General features: G+C 39.8%; 1 protein-coding gene across 6 annotated transcripts in view; it reads left to right on the plus strand.

Moving 5' to 3' along the window:
* Positions 1 to 18,879, plus strand: part of TMCC1 (transmembrane and coiled-coil domain family 1) — a 238,747-nt gene that overhangs the window by 206,771 nt on the left and 13,097 nt on the right. For all 6 annotated transcript variants that reach the window (XM_055343373.1, XM_055343372.1, XM_055343377.1 and 3 more), the window contains one exon: positions 5,032 to 5,966. In XM_055343373.1, the coding sequence (XP_055199348.1) occupies positions 5,032 to 5,966 (935 nt within the window). The remainder of the gene's footprint in view (positions 1 to 5,031; positions 5,967 to 18,879) is intronic.

The following is an 18,879-nucleotide window of genomic DNA, read 5'->3' on the forward strand; positions in this document are numbered from 1 at the left end:
TAAGCCATTATAAAACTATCAAATACTCTTCCCAAGATGGCTTTACTCTGCCCCTGATTAATAGGAGTTTTGAGGCATTGCTGTTTACATTTTCTCTTGGGCTTTTTTCTGATCAATTAATTCATATCTGTTAATAGGTAATGTAAGCCTAGCAAATGGATTCTTTTTTTTTTTTTTGAGGATTTTAATTTTGAGTAATCTCTGTACAGAACATGGGGCTTGAACCCACCGCCTTAAGATCAAGAGTCGTATGCTCTACTGACTGAGCCAGCCAGGAACCCCCTGGCAAAGGAATTCTTTTTTTTTTTTAAGATTTTATTTATTTATTTATGAGAGACGAGAGAGAGAGAGAGAAAGAGAGAGAGAGAGCGAGCCAAAGACATAGACAGAGGGAGTGGGACTCGATCCCAGAACCCTGGGATCACGCCCTGATCCAAAGGCAGACACTCAACCACTGAGCCACCCAGGTGCCCCATGAATTCTTAATTGTAAGAGACAAAGCGCAAACAAAACAATATGTCTACTTGTTAATAGTAACAGCTAGATAATGAACTGTGGCTCTGACCATACCTTTAGCTGTGTAGCTCATTGCCTAGCTTACAATAAGTGGTCAAAATATATTTAACTGATTGGTTTTTGGTCCTTGCTTTTTTCTGTACAAATTAATTCTGTCCCAAGCCATAAGTGGTTGGGACTTGCTATACCAGGGGGTATGGTCATTCATTAAAGCCCTCAAGCTATGGTCACATGAAGCCCTATTGAGTAGGTGATATTGCTGCTGCTGTTGTCAAACTGCCATGTGATAAGGGAGTAATAAGCACCTCACAGTCGGTTCATTTGTAAATTAGTGCTAACAGTGCCTCTCTATAGGGTTGCTGCCAGGCAACTGCCTAGCCATAAGACCAACAAGTCAAGAAAGGACTCTTACTGCCTTTACTGTAGTGTTGAATTACATTATTCCTTTGGTTCAGACTCTGTATCTCCCATGATTATGCCTGAAATGTGAAAGATCTTGAAAAGAAGTATATTCTAGAATCTTTTAAAACTTGAATCTTTTAAAAGAACTACTTAAAATGATACAAAAATAAGAGCAAGTACTAACTGCTTACTCTGTGCCCAGGACTGTTTTTGAGCGCTTTTATATTTATTTACTTATTTCATCCTGAAAACAGTCTTCTGAAGTGGGCATTAGTATTATCTCCATTTTACAGATGATGAAATGGATGCAGAGATTAAGTAACTGGCCCAAACAAGGTCACGTGACTAATAAGTAGCAAAGCTAGATTTGAACCCAAGCAGTTCTCTGCCAGAATCTATGCTTCACTACTACACTAAATGTGATCAGATTCAATAATTTTGTTTTTCTAATTAGTGCCTTTTTTATTTTTTTTTATTTTTTTAAGATTTATTTATTCATTCATTCAGAGAGAGCGAGGAGAGAGGCAGAGACACAGGCAGAGGGAGAAGCAGGCTCCACGCAGGAAGCCTGATATGGGACTCGATCCCAGGTCTCCAGGATCACACCCCGGGCTGCAGGCGGCGCTAAACCGCTGCGCCACAGGGGCTGCCCTAATTAGTGCCTTTTCATGGATGTTTAAGAAAATCCTTCCATATTTTCCAATACTACCTTCTAAAAGGTTTAAATTTTGCTTTTCACATTTGCAATTTAGTTGTCTGGAATGAGGTAGGAATCTAATTTTATGTAGTTATACATAGATAACCTAATATGCCAGCAGAGGTTTTTGAAAAAGAAAACCACTTTTCACTTGGTGCATTTATAACTCACGGCTAAGTATTCTTACCTCTGAGAGCTTTTGTTCATAGCTCAAAAGATACCAAGAGGATACTAACAGCCCCTGTCCTGTAACTCTCTAGATCAGTATATCTTTTTCTTGCCACCTGTATTCCTCTTTCTTCCCCTCTCCGCCTCTCAGTTTCTCCTCTTCTCGCTCCTTCCTTTTTAAGGATAGTGCTTGCCAAAATTGGGAAGAGTTACTGAGTAATCAGGTGATTCATGGTTTCAGGTGTTAAACTACCCCCCTGCTGAAGCGGTGGGTTAGTTTTCCTTGGAGGCTGAGAACAGTGGGTTCTGTCAGATGTCCTCTTTCAGGGATATTGATGACTCAGGGTGGGAGTCACATACTGGAAGGATGTAGTGTGGCCCCAAACAGCCTAGGTAGAACAAAAGTCAGGTTAAAGATAGTCTGGTTTACTTCTTTAGTTATTGTGTACGGAAATAAAATCACAACTAAACTGTGATCATTTGTAAATAATTACATTGAAATTTTGTTGTGTTTTTTTCAAGTTTAGAAATATGATAAAATTTTGATTCTAATACCAAAGCTATGTTTTCATCAATATTTATCCTCCCTAAGTAATAATTGAACTTGATTTCTGTATTTGCACTTCTTTAGACAATAAACTGCATGTAAGTAACATTGGAATTAATGGCAAAGAACCTAAGAAAACTACAAAATGCATGAGTTTGTAATCTTGGATCTATGGTATTTTATATTTCCTTTCCTTTCCTGTAGTAGATTTTGAGTTTATATTAGACATAAGTACACAATCAGGGTCTATTACATACTATAGTTGTGGGATCTGAAATCCCATTCAGAAAGAAAATCACATGGTAAGAATCCTGTGCAACTTAAGAGAGTGACTGTAAGGCACTGAAGAAAGTGGGTTTCCAGGGGCTCCTTTTTCAACTCTTGGCAACATAGTTATCTGGAACTCTGGCTTATTCTCCTTTCTGCTACTTCCTTCTGGACCTTTCACTGCACCTAAAAATGAATGGGGCAGATGGAGGAAGTTATGCAAAGTAATTACCGTGGTAGTCCATAAACTATTCTGGACATTTTTGTTATCAATGGAACATAATGTCATTTTGCTCTTCATTTCAGTTTTAAATTATCTTTAAATCCACATTATTTCTAATTTGTTCATCTAAAAAGGAAATAATGTTTTTATTCACATCAGCAGTAATATGTTAATTCCAGTAATGAACTTTCCACTAATGAACTAATATTTTTGGAGTTAGAGATCACCATAATTCTTGCTTAGATAGGAAACTGTGAGGAGATACAACCAAGATGAAAAAAAGACTGACAAGTTAATTATTAGTATTTCACGAATATTTCAGATTTGGTATGTTATCACAAAAATGTAATTCCTATTTTTAAAATATGAGGATAACTATATACAGTTCTTTCTACCAGATTACTGCTGGTTATAGATTTAGAGATGAAGACCAAGTAAAGGGGTAGGCTCTTAATCTCCAAGATGGTAAATTTGTAATTTGATACTCATACTGGGCATTTTTATTACCCTGAGATCGTTCTTTCATTATTTATTTCTGTTACTGCTCAGTAGAGAGCAGTTTCTACAGACTTTTTGCATGAGCCCTACTCCTGTTCATGACAAACCACACCCAGGGGTTTTTCTCTCCTGTTAGGGAAACCTGACCTCTCCCCAGCTTTGGCTAACAGCTTTGAAATAGAATAGTTTCAGTTTTCAAATCTGAGCAGCTTGTCTTTTTCTTCATCTCCTTTGAATAGTTGCTCAACCATGTGAAGGATAGTCATTGTGTGTGTTTAGGAATCTCTTATCTAAGTAAAAAAAAAAAAAACTTTTACTGAATAGAACTCACAAAAGTTGAGCTCCAAAAGGCCTGAACTTAGTTGTTGACTTGATTCATTTCTTACCTCTGGGGCAGCCCTGGCGGCCCAGCAGTTTAGCACCGCCTTCAGTCCGGGGTGTGTTCCTGAAGCCCCCAGATTGAGTCCCACGTCAGGCTCCCTGCATGGAGCCTGCTTCTCCCTCTGCCTGTGTCTCTGCCTCTCTCTCTGTGTCTCTCATGAATAAATAAATAAAATCTTTAAAAAAAATAAAAATATATTTTTAAAAAAATTTTCTTACCTCTGTCTTTCTCCCTGAGTATTCACTTTCTTTTGCCCAAGTATATCACAGTTGTTTGTGATCTGGAACAGATACTCTTAAGAGTATACCACATTCATCCTTGGCACTTCGAGCAGTACCTTCTCATTCTTACCTTCACCTGTCTCCAGCTACCAAATGAGTGTCCCTATTAGAATAGAATAATCCCATCACCCTTAACTACTTTGGGTAATAAGACACTGTGATAAAAGTTGGATTTTTATAGCTAGCCAGTAAAATACATATTCTCACCAACATTTTGGATGACCAAAATCTGAGAGCATGGATTGGAATTATAGCAATGTCTGAATACTAAAATTATTTTCATATAATTAAATTGAAATGCAGATATACCTTGTTTCACAAAAGTTTGTGTGAAAACTGTGAGTTAAATCACGCTTTAAATCCACTAGGAGACGGGCACATGGGTGGCTCAGTGGTTGAGCCTGAGCCTGCCTTTGGCTCAGGTCATGATCCCAGAATCCTAGGATCAAGTACCACATCAGGCTTCCCCATAGGGAGCCTGCTTCTCCCTCTGCCTATGTCTCTGCCTCTCTCTCTCTCTCTCTCTCTCTCTCTCTCTCGAATAAATAAATAAATTAAATATTTTTAAAAATTAAAAAAAAATCTGGACACCTGAGTGGCTCAGCAGTTGAGCATCTGCCTTTGGCTTGGGGCATGATCCTAGAGTCCCAGAATCAGGTCCCACATCCGGCTCCCTGTGTGGAGCCTGCCTCTCCCTCTTCCTGTGTCTCTGCATCTCTTTCTCTGTGTCGCTCATGAATAAATAAATAAAATCTTAAAAAAAAATTTACTATGAGACTGGGTTTAAAGAAATATTGTAATTATCTAACAAAGGATGAATACCCCCAGTTTACATCTTGTGCAAATCTTTTTTCATTTGTCTGTTTTGTGGAAGGCAAAGTATCCTTATATAAAGACAGTATCCAAGAGAGAGATGGGGCTTGTATAGGACAGGAGAAATTCGGTCAACTATCCGTGCTGAGATCTGAGAATAGGCAAATTTTCAGTACATCCGGCCTATTGATGATTCTTGGCCTCCTTCTAACATCCACTTCTTATTCTTTATACTAGATCGAGCGGTTGGAAGTAAGCAGCCTCGCCCAGACTTCCAGTGCAGTGGCCTCCAGCACCGATGGCAGCATCCACACAGACTCTGTGGATGGAACACCAGACCCTCAGCGCACAAAGGCTGCTATTGCTCACCTGCAGCAGAAGATCCTGAAACTCACAGAACAGATCAAGATTGCACAAACAGCCCGGGATGACAACGTTGCTGAGTACTTGAAGCTTGCCAACAGTGCAGACAAGCAGCAGGCTGCCCGCATCAAGCAGGTCTTTGAGAAGAAGAACCAGAAATCTGCCCAAACCATCCTCCAGCTACAAAAGAAGCTTGAGCACTACCACAGGAAGCTCCGAGAGGTGGAGCAGAATGGGATTCCCCGGCAGCCAAAGGATGTCTTCAGGGACATGCACCAGGGTCTGAAGGATGTGGGAGCAAAGGTGACTGGCTTCAGTGAAGGTGTGGTGGACAGTGTCAAAGGCGGACTTTCTAGCTTCTCCCAGGCAACCCATTCAGCAGCAGGGGCTGTAGTCTCAAAACCCAGAGAGATTGCCTCACTAATTCGGAATAAATTTGGCAGTGCAGACAACATCCCTAACCTGAAGGACTCTTTAGAGGAAGGACAAGTGGATGATGGGGGGAAGGCTTTGGGGGTGATTTCAAACTTTCAATCAAGCCCAAAATATGGTAGTGAGGAAGATTGTTCTAGTGCCACTTCAGGCTCAGTGGGAGCCAACAGTACCACTGGAGGCATTGCTGTAGGAGCATCCAGCTCCAAAACAAATACCCTGGATATGCAGAGCTCAGGATTTGATGCACTACTACATGAGATCCAGGAGATCCGGGAAACCCAGGCCAGACTAGAGGAATCCTTTGAGACTCTCAAGGAACATTATCAGAGAGACTATTCATTAATAATGCAGGCCTTACAGGAAGAACGATATAGGTAAGTTAAATGGAATTAAAATTCTAAATTATTTGTTTGCAGTTCCCCTTGGATATGGGGAAGCTTTTAAGCTTTAAGATGTCTGTCTAGAGTATCTTTTATAGTATCCAGAGCACTTTAGATATGTCATAGGACATCCACATAGTTCTATCATAGAGAGCAAAATAGAGGCGCAGCAGTTAAGTGACTCCTAAGATCATACACCAATGAAGCATTTGAGTCAGGGGATGACAATTACTGTAGCTCTCCAGCCTTCCATTCCAGTTTAGGACTTTGACATGAAGCCCAAGCTTTCTGAGGTATTCCACCTATTTATTTATAATCACGGAACCACAAATCATTGTAACCTATAACTATACTACACTGAATTCAAAAGATCTATAACCCCTTGAACTCTAAGAAATCTTTAAAAAATCACAGATATAGCCTGACTAAAATGTAATGAACACTCTAGGTATTTGACCTTAAACACACTTATGTGGGCAATTGGTGTAGAGAGATTACACTGAAAGTCTATCCAGATAAGCACGTCTGTTACCTTTGTTATGAATTGGCAAATCTTTGAATGGGCGTGGACTTAAACATGAAATGTCTCTACAATCATTTGAGAATTCTCCAAGGGCTAGCTGCTTTGAGTCATAATCTGTGCTAAAAGTAGAGAAGAAGGTGGTCTGCCTTCTGTTTCATGTAATATTCCATATTCATATTAGACCACTGTTAGTTCTCTAAATACATATTTTTCCCCTTGTTTCCATCCAATGCAGAGAGAAATTATATCCCCCACAGAGTACTCATTCATGTCCAAACTCTGTCAGCCAGAGACAGGCCACCTCATTGATACAGATTAAGGGCCAGTCATACAGAAGCCACAGCTTAAGGCAGGCCTTGAAAAGCCTGAGTTTTGGGTCTATCCCAAATACTGACTTGAGGGAATCCTACTGTTTTCAGATGGTGAAAATATTAGTAATTCAGTCCTCCCTCTTTGTTCTTCTGTCCTTCAATTCTAATTTAAGACTTCAAGGGAGAAGAAAAGTGTAGGAGAGAGAAATGAAGTTCTAAAAGCAAATATATTACTATCTATTATTTCAGTGTATTGTATGTTCTTTCATATACTTAAAAGACAGTATCTAAAGTAGTGAGCAATCTAACAAATATTCAAATGGACTCTAAAAATAAAACACCTGATCTTCTGTACAGTGTGAAACCCAACTCCCAAGTTCAAACTCTAGTTCTGCCACTTGGTAACCTTGAAAACTGGGCACGTTTCTAACCCTCTCAAAGTCTTGATTTCCTCATCTATAACATAAGAATAATAACAGTCCTTCATAAGGTTATTGTGATATATATTTTTTTAAGATTTTATGTATTTATTCGTGAGAGACACAGAAAGAGAGAGGCAAAGACATAGGCAGAGGGAGAAGCAGGCTCTATGTGGGACTCCATCCCAGGACATGATTCCGATCCTGGGACTCCAGGATCACTCCCTGAGCCAAAGGCAGAAGCTCAACTGCTAAGCCACCCAGGCGTCCCTGTTTTGACATTTAAATGGAATAATTTATGTAAAGCACATAGCTTATTGCCAGGTCCTGTGAGTGCACAATTGATGTTAGGTAGCAGCTGCTACTGTTGCTATTAAAATAGACCCCTCTGAATGGAGACCTGGGCCTCCCACAGTTAGATGCTTAAAAAAAAAAAAAAAACAAAAAACACAAACTCCCTGCTTTGACCCCTTTATTTTGAATGGATGGTAAAACATTCCAGTTTTTAAATTCTTTCAGAGCTTAAAATTCATTTAGTGCTTGTTATGTCCTCAAGTCAGCTGTAGGCCAATATGAGAAAATCAGAGGGAAAAACAGGTTTCCCAAGGCCCACCTTTGTATCAATTTAAAATAATTCAGGGACAGGACAGAACTTTTAGCTGGTTATTATCACCCCCTTATAAGAATCTAGTCCCAACCACTTGTGAGGTAATGAGAAGTGCATTTCTTTCACAGTATTTTGGGTTTTCTATAGTGAATAAATGATTAGTTTTATGGAGTAAAGAGAGAATAAAGAAAACTTAAGAGTTTTTAAAAACGGAGGTACAGGGATGCCTGGGTGGCTCAGTGGTTGAGCATCTGCCTTAGGCTCTGAGTGTGATCTGGGAGTCCTGTGATCAAGTCTTGCATTGGGCTCCCCCCAGGGAGCCTGCTTCTTCCTCAGCCTGTGTCTCTGCCTCTTTCTGGGTCTCTCATGAATTTAAAAAAATTACTAAAAAAAAAAAATAAATAAAAACAGAGGTAAAACTTGGAGAGCCAGGGGAAGACATATATAATGTGTAATCTTACTTTTGTTATATCAGTTCAGCTATAGAATGGACTCTCCTTCAAACAGAATCTTGAAGAAAGAAAGCCTTTCTTTCCAAGAAATGTCACAACTGTTTCACTGAGCTATTTTGCGGCACTAGTATTTCCATGTGAGTAGTTAGAAATTTTATCCTCTGTTACATGTTTTTAACCAATAAATATACTTAATTTTGCTGATCTTTGAACCATTTCATGTAAGTGAAATTTTCCCACACATTAAAGCTTATTCTTAAGCATCAAAACTTTTCACATTTTAAGCCTTTTTAGAGAATTTCTCTACCTTCTTTTAACAGAATTATACACTAAACTTTAGCTTGATTGGAAATAGTATAGAACAGTGGTGTTCTAGCTCAGTGATAGTCTCAGGTCAGTGAGAGTAGTAAGGTTATGTGGCTCTGCAGTAAACAGTCTGAGACAGCTTGCTCTTTAAAGTTCTTTTGTCTCGTTTTTATAAAATTTGTTTTTTCTCCTTTCCATACCTCCACACTTTTACTGAGCTGCCTGCAACACCCTCTTTTTACTAATTTCTATTTCATTTCTGTTGTAGGCTTGGCTTTTTGTCTAAGAAGGAAGGCTAGCCTAGGGATGGACTTAAGAGTCCACTCTAAATGGATTTCTGTTTCTGTGCTTTAGTTTATTTTATTAATATGTGAGTTGACCGGAGGGAGGTTGTATACAGGGTTGCTGCTTATTATTTAAATGAGATAGAGGAAGGCATTACCATTCAGAGCATTTACAGAACTCCTATGATGTGCATAATGCTGGATGCTTTACATGTATTTGCTAATCCTCAACTCTGAGTGCTCCTTCAGGTGGATTATATTATCACTGTTTTACAGATGAGGAAATGGAGGCCCAGTGGTGTTTTACATTTTGCCAAAAGATTACTTAGTAAGTGGTAAAGCCAGGAATAAAACTCAGGTATATGGGACTCCAAAGCCAATGGTTTTTTGTTAGTTTGTTTTTCATTTCAGGACAGTTTTTTTTCCCACAAGTTCAACCCTGAAACTTATTATGATCAAAAGACTATAGTCTAGCTGAAATCTATATGATTGAAAGACTTAGCCCATAGTCTAGTTCTAGGAAGAATTGACTGCATTGAATATTGGGCCTTTTCCAGGTCAAAGTGTGTGTTTCACTAAAAGCTGAGTCTTCCTAACTTATTTTATAAAATTCTGTGAATGCAAAGAAAAAAACAAACCTACTGAGGAAACTTTGACTTCTATCCTACTTCCCCCTTTGCAGAGTCCCTTTTCAGTAATCACTCACTCAGTGTGCTTCTTATTCCTCTCTACCTGTAAGTAGTGCCAACTTAAGATTTTTACCCAAAATCATCTACTCACTCTAAAATAATCAGAAACATTCAGAAGCCTGTGTAGTAGAGTCTGTCTCTTCACCCACATAACTATGCCGTGGCTGAGTATGTCTTCAGCACCCACATGCATTCAGCCCAGGAATCCACTGTAAGAGAGCTTGGATCTGAGCTCCACCTCAGCCTTTGATCAGGAACTAGGTGTTTAGTCTTTAAGCTGAACTTTGGGCTCTCAGATATAAGTGAGAGCATGTATTTTGGGAAAGTAGGATGCAAGGTTTAGACATTTTTTCTAGTGATGGGATTGTGCTGACTTCAGATTCTTCCTGTCCAGATAGTCTGTACAACCCATTAAAGTATGATCACAGGTTTATTAGTAGAACCTGGGTTCACATAGTACTTCAGAGATAGAAGGGCCCTTAGATATCTAGTTTAATCTCATTTTACATATGAGTACACTGAGGCCCAGAAAGATAAAGTGACTTTTGCCAGGTCACACAGTAAAAATGGTTTTGACATATATTTAATCTGCTAAAAAGTGGAAGACTAGTCCTTTTCCCAACGTGGGTATAATATATTAATGAGCTACCATAGGAAAAAGTTGAGCTGAGGCAAAAATGTATTGAAAATAGGAGAGGGGCAGCCCCTGTGGCTCAGTGGTTTAGCGCCACCTTTGGCCCCGGGGCAGATCCCAGAGATGGGGGATCGGGTCCCACAACTGGCTCCCTGCATGAAGCCTGCTTCTCCCCGTGCCTGTCTCTCTCTCTGTCTCTCATGAATAAATAAATAAAATCTTTTTAAAAAAATAGGAGAGAACTAGGAAAACATTCATTAACAGTTTTACAGGTTCCTTTTTTAGTTTTCCCCTTTGGGGATCTGGCTGGGAATCCAGTCAGCTACTACCTGTATGTAGCAGTGTCATGTAGGGCAGGCTAAAAACCCTCCTCATGTTAAGGAGCACTAATGCCATTTTCAAAGCTTCTATTTTAAGGGGATTACTGTCCTTTGGAAATCAGCTTCTGAGACTGTTTGTATTAAGCCCAGGGATACTTTAAATTGCCCTGAGTCATAAGAGCAAAAATACAGAAGGCGGCAGTCATCATGAGCAGTCATTGTATGCAGTACAACCATCAGTAACTAGGTGCCCAATTAGGCACAAGCCTTCAGATTTTTAACTTAAACAAATGGTCAGTTAAATATAATTTTATTTTATTTTATCATCATTAGATATAAGGAAGATATGATCAGACACAGCTATTTTTGGGACCTTTACTCCAGGTGTTAGACCTATGTCAACTATAAATTGATCTGAGAGTCTCCAGAGTATGTATAGAGTAAGTTTGGACAATACATTTGAAATAGAAACTGAGAATATTAGATCAAATTAGCTTCTGTAGAGGAAAAAAGCCCATATGTTCTTAAGAAGAGTAAGACCTTCCATATGTGCTCCATATGTATGTGCTCTTCACGGTATAGCTCTGAAGAGGTATTGGAGGAAGAATGGAAGGGAAGGAGGAAGGAAGAGAGGGAGAGAAAAAGTATTTACTTCAGTAGTAATCAAGGTGGAACAAGCCTGCATTCAGTATTCAGTTCTGCTGTGTGATCATATGTAATTCCTCTGAGCCTTGGTTCCTTTGGTTTCCTATATAAAAACAAGGTAATGATACTTATTGTAGAAGGTTGTTCAGATTATTAAAGAGGATGTTGTAAGTGTAGCACCTAATATGGTCTGTGGTGTGCCAGGGTGTTAGAAATTAGAAAGGTGTCATTACCAAGTTTCCAGATTGCCTAGAAAGTCTCCCCTCCCCAGCTTTTATTTATTCTTTATATGCTTTAGGCATCTGTGGTTTCTTGTCTTTAAGATCATGCACTGCCTACCCTGAAAGTCCTTCCATTCCAAATAAAGTATTTTTCCTTTCCAACTAAAGGTTAGATCAGTGCTTCCTAGCATCTTTTCCAGCTTCAACACAAATGAGGTAACAAAAGTTAAGGAGGGAACATTCAGTGATGCCTGAGTGGCTCAGTGGTTGAGCATCTGTCTTGGCTTAGGGCATGATCCCCATCTGTGGATCGAGTCCTGCATCAGACTCCCTGTGAGGAGACTGCTTCTCCCTCTACCTATGTCTCTGCCTCTCTCTCTGTGTCTCTCATGAATAAATAAATTTAAAAATCTTTTTTTTTTTTTTTAAAAGGAGGGAACATCCATTTTCCCCAATTCAGCCAGGAATGTATTCAAGTGTTTACCACACAGCATACCCCTAATCTAGCTATGTCTCTGTTCTGGTCAAACACTGGCAGAAGCTACCTCAGGTCCCTGTTGGTGTTTGCCCTGGGACCTGGTTCTTCCTGTTTTTCTCCTACCTGCTCTACAAGATTCTTCAGCCATCCTGTCCTAGTGACCTATTACCCAACTAGGGAAGCACCCCTGACTCTCAGAGATGTCTCCAAACTTTGAGCCACAACCAAAGAGTGATGCACTAGATGAAACATTCCCAGTGTGACACTCATCCATATTCTCACTCATTAGGAATTTGACCCAAAAGAGCCCAGGCTTATCTTTGATCTAAGAAGATGACTATGGTGTTGACTAATCCAGTGGCTGAAACATTTTTTGCCTTATTATTTATTAATTGTTTACCTACAACAAAATCTAGATGTCTTTTTGTGTTTTAAAGATTTTACTTGGGGATCCCTGGGTGGCTCAGCGGTTTGGCACCTGCCTTTGGCCCAGGGCACGATCCTGGAATCTCGGGATCGAGTCCCACGTCTGGCTCCCGGCATGGAGCCTGCTTCTCCCTCCTCCTGTGTCTCTGCCTCTCTCTCTCTCTCTCTCTCTCTCTCTCTCTCTCTCTGTCTCTCTATGTCTATCATAAATAAATAAATAAATAAATAAATAAATAAATAAATAAATAAATAAATAAATAAAGATTTTATTTGGGGCAGCCCGGTGGCTCAGTGGTTTGGGCCTGCTCTCAGCCCAGGGTGTGATCCTGGATACCAGGGATCGAGTTCCATGTCGGGCTCCCTGCATGGAGCCTGCTTCTCCCTCTGCCTGTGTCTCTGCCTCTCTCTCTGTCTCTCATGAATAAATAAATAAAATATTTTTTAAAATAAAATAAAGATTTTATTTATTTATTCATGACAGACACAGAGAGAGGCAGAGACACAGGCAGAGGGAGAAGCAGGCTCCCCTCAGGGAGTCCAGTGCGGGACTCAATCCTAGGACCCTGGAATCAGGACCCGAGCTGAAGACAGACACTGAACCACTGAGCCACCCAGGCGCCCCTAGATACCTTTTTATATTTTGTAACTAGAGTAGATTTTGCTTCAAGGTGGGGGATGGATTTCACCTGCCAAAATATGACATAACCTACATTTTTAAAAGATCTCACAGTCTTAAGGCTTTCTGTTTGCTAATAGTTAAACTTAAGTCATATTCAAGTGTCTAAGTTATCTTTGAGTTGTAATGCTTTGGGAAGGACTTTTGAGTAAAACATCTCAAAATGAGATTATTAATCCCCCACTACTTTGTGTTCCAGCTGGAGTCTTATGGAAGGATGTACCAGTCAAAATTATACACCTGGTAGGATCGAGAACTACCTTGCCCCTTCATGTCCAGAGAGCTCTAATTGCCATCATATCAAGAGGTTAAAATCTCTTAGAGAAAATTCTTGACTTGAAAAAATCACATGTGAAAGGCTGTACACAGTTTACATTCCCCTTTTCCTACCCTAGTCTTTGATTTGATACTAATATTTAATGCGAAGACAGAGGTGTTCTTTCTTCAAATTCCCTAGGTATCTGACTTCCCTATTTTAGGATTTAGGTAGGAAGTAAACACTAGCTAGTAAAGCAAAAAAAGATTATAATATTAATAATGGGAGCAATGGAAAGTCAATGGGGAGCTGGAGCAATAGGTATTTTTTTCCTTTTGTTGTTTACATTTTGCATTTAATTAGTGGTATAGAAATAAAAACTTTTTAAAAAGAATAAAATCTAGAAACAGGAAGCATGAACCGACTGGTTTGGATTCTCAGTACAGCCTCCTATTTCTTAATTACAAATTAAAGTACCTCCCAGGGACAAAGGAGGTAAGGATTAATGTAGAAATGTCTTTATGAATCAGAGGCAGATGCTACACAATAAAAAGGCATGCGATGTGATGTGGGGGTGGGTAGTTATTGTTCTTGTTATTATTGATGCTGGTGTTTTGATGCTTTGATGTTTACATTGATTAACTAGATATAGATTGAACCCTAAATTCCTCCCCCACATGCACTCCTCCACCCAAAATGACATCACTTCGTCTTTACTGGGTTCTTTGTGTTAGCCTGATTTCATACCATAGTTTCACATGTAGATTATGTAAGCCACATAAAAATGACTGATGGTACTGAAAATTGTTTGGAAGTTGCTAAGCCTTATCAGGTTTGTGCTTTCAAATTGTGGGTTGTGAGGTTGTGAAAAAAGCTAAGGAACAAACTTCCATGACCTGGGTGAACAAATCAGCAAAAATGTTTAGTAATGAGAGGCCCAGGAAAGTTCTACTGAGACAACCCAGAAGACCTACATTCCAAGACACCAAGGGCATCTTGCCAACCTCTTTGTTTGTCACATATTACAAAAACCTCAAAGTTTATGGCTTTCTTGGTTTCCTTCCTGATGTTTCCTGCAGATTGGAGGTGCTTACTATGGTAACCCAAACACAACTGTGTGAGTGTAGGGGCGCCTGGCTGGCCCAGCTGGTAGGGCATGTGACTCTTGATCTCAGAGTCGTGAATTCAAGCCTCACATTGGGTATAGAGCCTACTTTAAAAAAAAAAAGAAAGAAAAATGTTTAAGTGTAATAGCGTTTCAGCTACACAATAACAGCTGTGGCTTTTCTGTTCTTTCAGAAAGTCATCATTCTCCAGGTAATTCTTATGATGTAAAGAGGAAAGTAAATGCTAGTAGTTATTAGTTGGTGAATTAATGGGGCTGTTTCAACTGGACCAGTTGTGGGTCTTGCTTCACCCTTGAATTCTGCAGCTTTATGTCACCATGGCAAATCTCCTAACCTGTTGGTCTGTTTTCATCTGCGGGGAATTGGAGCTCATTCTGCTTACCCAAATGCTACTTTGTTATTTAACTACTTGTTAATAAACTACTATTATCTGAGAACAATAGTATGTTTTCTCATTTAGAAAAACTCTCAGCTTGAGTAAATCTTGCTACTTCTCATGTAACCGTAAGTAAATTGTTTAATCTCTGAAGGACTTTATTTTCCACAAGAGCATGGTGAGGATTAACAATTTCTAATTGACTCTGTCTAGAGATTTCCAAAGATCAGATGAAATTTACTTGAGATACTTTCTGCCTCACACGTAACAAAACACATACCATGAAAGGAAGGTAGGTAGGACAGTTTCATCAATTTAAAGGAAAGCTTGGAACAGGTCAGTGAATGGATTTAGTTATCTGGCAAACTTGAGTGAGGGAAATAGCAAGAACCCATTTGTATGTTTGTGCTGGCCCTCCTGATGAGGAAGTAAAAGAGGCTTGTGCCTCTCTTGTCCTTCTTGAGAAGGACAGAATGTGTACCCAGAAAATTCATTTGTGTGATGTCAGGGAAAATTATGAATATACTGGAACAGTAAAAATCTTAGAAAATGTAAAATTGAGAATGTGGAGATAGATAAAAAATGAAGAAGTAGGAAGTAGGAAGCCTTGAACAGTGGAGCCAAAGCTTGGGGAGGCTACATGGCAGTCAACAAGCAGTTCTTTTGAACTTCCTCATTAGGGTTAGTTGGAGAGACCTGGGAAAATCATAGACAAAAATGAAACCAAACGTATGCTTATGATAGATCTCTCCCACTGAGCTCCATTTGTGTGCAGGGCATTTGACATCGAACTCCTGTTCAGTCTTCACAGTTGCACTTTGCAGTAGGTAGATCGCCTCCTCACAGGGTCACTGTAAGTTGTGACTGTGTGACTGTGAGAGGACACTGGTAAGTTGCAGAGCCAGAGTTTGAATCCCAAACCTAGGCTGAGCACAAATTGCATAAAACCACATGAAAACAGGGACATCTGGGTGGCTAAGTCCGTTAAGCTGTCTGTCTGCCTTTGACTCAGGTCATGATCTCAGGGTCCTGGGATGAGCCCAGCGGCCTCCTCCAGCAGTCCGCTTCTCTTCTCCCTCTGCTCCTCCCCTCCTTCCTCCATTCCTGTGCTTGGACTGGAGTTCCTCCCGGACTTGCACTCTCTCTCTCTCTCTCAAATAAAAGAATCTCTTAAAGAAAAACTGCATAAAAACAGAAGTACAAAGAAGGTGCAAAGTGGAAGGAGTGAAGACTGAGAGCCTTAGGTATAATATGAGATGAACCAAATCTAGTCTGAAAATGGTTTCCAGAATCTTTGACATGTTAGTGACCACGGTATGATAAACACTGGCTTAGATAACAAGGTTCAAGAGTGTTGGGAATAAGTGCTGAGGACTTTTGCAAGTACTCAGTGATTCTCATATGGTATTACATATTTATATATAGTGTTATATAATTACAGAGTTTCCCTCTTTACAAACAGATAAAAATCTGAGGGGCAGCCTAAGGTGTTATTTATAAGTCATCTTAGGTATTCACAAGTGAAAATATCCAAAACATATCACAATACAAAGCCATGAAACAGCCCAAAAATAGAGATATATGCAGGAGTATAAAATTGTATAAAATACTCTCAAGTGAAAGTTCCAGATGGCACAAGGAAATGTAGTTAATGAAAGAAATTCAGTGTCAAATGGACCAAAGAAGATATTATACTGCCAGAAGATAATGCAGTCATACCTTCAAAGTGTTAGGGAAGAATAACTGTGACCTTAGAATGCTATGTGCACCTAATTTATTATTCAAGAAAGAGTGAAATTAAAACACTTCCAGACATATGTAGACAAAAAATTACCACTCATGGAACCTTTGCTAAAAGAAATACTAAAGGATATATTTCAAGAAGGGGGGGGGGGCCAGGGATCCCTGGGTGGCGCAGCGGTTTGGCGCCTGCCTTTGGCCCAGGGCACGATCCTGGAGACCTGGGATCGAATCCCATATCGGGCTCCCGGTGCATGGAGCCTGCTTCTCCCTCTGCCTGTGTCTCTGTCTCTCTCTCTCTCTCTCTGTGACTATCATTAAATAAATAAATAAAAATTTAAAAAAAAGAAGGGGGGGCCTCAAACAATGGGTAAAATAAGTCAGTAAAGCATGTTCTAATTAAGTAGGGACTTAAAATTATATATACTAAAAAATCTAAATGTCTTATTTCAATTTGGATCTAAATTCTGGAAAAGAGGGCAGCATGGGTGGCTCAGCAGTTTAGCACCACCTTCAGCTCAGGGCATGATCCTAGAGACCCAGGATCAAGTCCCACATCGTGCTCCCTGCCTGGAGCCTGCTTCTCCCTATGCCTGTGTCTCTGCCTCTGTGTGTGTCACCGGCTGGCGCGGTCAGTAAAGCATGTTGCTCTTGACCTCAGGGTTTATTTAGTTCAAGCCCCATGTTGGGTATAGAGATTACTTAAAAATAAAATCTAAAAAAAAAAAAAAAGTGTTAAAGCTTTAAGGGAAGAAAACTATTTTGTACCTTAATCTGCCTGGCACTTGGCAACTTTCTGTTCACTTTATTCTTGTCCTCTTCAATCAGTGGGTACTCACAGAAACATTAGGATAAATAAAGCACAAATAAGCAGTTTTGCTTTTCAACTAGATGTGTTGGGATCCCTGGGTGGCGCAGCAGTTTGGCGCCTGCCTTTGGCCCAGGGCGCGATCCTAGAGACCTGGGATCGAATCCCACATCAGGCTCCCGGTGCATGGAGCCTGCTTCTCTCTCTGCCTGTGTCTCTGCCTCTCTCTCTCTCTGTATGACTATAGTAAATAAAAAAAAAAATAAAAAAAAGAAAAGTCAACTAGATGTGTAGCTACAGGACTCCTAAACACAGACAAAATGACAAAATAGGCTAACTTAAACCTTCATCCCCCAACATGGACTTCTTAAATGCCTGTATTTGGGGGTTGAGGGGGGAACAGAAAGGCTCTCCTAATTCTTACCTCTTCTTCTCTCCTGACCTTTTATAATGCATACTGAAGTGTTTGCTACCCTAGCAAGCACGGTTCCCAGGCTTGGGACTGGGATATTCTATAGGAGCAGCCTGTGAGCTCTGGCTTGGCCTTGCCCACTCTTGGCCTCCGTATCTTCACCCAGGATGAAGACAGTAAAAGACAGGCTCATCTTTACAAATACGTGCAGAGAAAGCACACTGAAAGAAATCACCTTCAGCGGCTGAATTCAAAATGATACTGGCAGATGCAAGTGCAGTTAAGGCTTTACCAGGGATTTGTTCTATAGAAATACATGGGGAGGGCACCTGGCTCAGTGGTTGAGCGTCTGCCTTTGGCTCAGCTCCTGATCCTGGGGTCCTGGCATTGAGAGTCCCCACCCCCACCCCTGCATCAGGTTCCCAGTGGGGAGCCTGCTTCTTCCTCTGCCTATGTCTCTGCCTCTCTCTGTGTCTCTCATGAATAAATAAATAAAATCTTTTTTAAAAAAGAAATACATGGGGAACTACTAACTGTTGCTGAATGCAGCTATCAGAAGTAATGCAGGCAAGGGAGTAGCTTGTTTTTTGTGGCTCCAAAACTATGGAGTGAGAATCACAAGTAGGTAGGTTTTAGTTCAGTTTTAAAAAGAATTCCTCTAATAGTGAAAAAAAACCATCTTAGAAAAATGAAACCCCGCCACTGGAGGTGTTCAAGGAGAGATTGCTTGTCAGGGATGTCATAGAAATAATTCCTCAATTGGAAGAGATGTAATAGATTTCTAAGATATTTTCTAACCCCCAGAGTTTAAGATTCCTTCTACTAAGGGAACTTTTTTTTTCAAACAATACTTTAAATGTTTGTGGTATATATCTCTTCTGAGCATACTGATTTTAACAAGTCTTGAGGAGTAGGGAGGTACATGAAATAATGATAATCTTTTTTTTTCTGATTTGTTAAGATATCCATTTATTTTTATTGAAATATAATTGACATATAATAATTACTTTTAGATAGAAAACAATGATTTAATATATGTCCTTATGATTTTCTTTTTTTAAATAATGATAATCTTAAAGACATGTAAGATCAAGTGTGAGATATTTGTATTTATTTCTGTGATGAGCCTAAAATGAGATTAAGGCCATGAATCAGTCACCACAGGAAATACTTGGCTGGCTAAAAAGGTTTTCAAAT

This window comes from Nyctereutes procyonoides, unplaced genomic scaffold (assembly GCF_905146905.1).
Source record: "Nyctereutes procyonoides isolate TBG_1078 unplaced genomic scaffold, NYPRO_anot_genome, whole genome shotgun sequence".
Taxonomy (NCBI): Eukaryota; Metazoa; Chordata; class Mammalia; order Carnivora; family Canidae; genus Nyctereutes; species Nyctereutes procyonoides.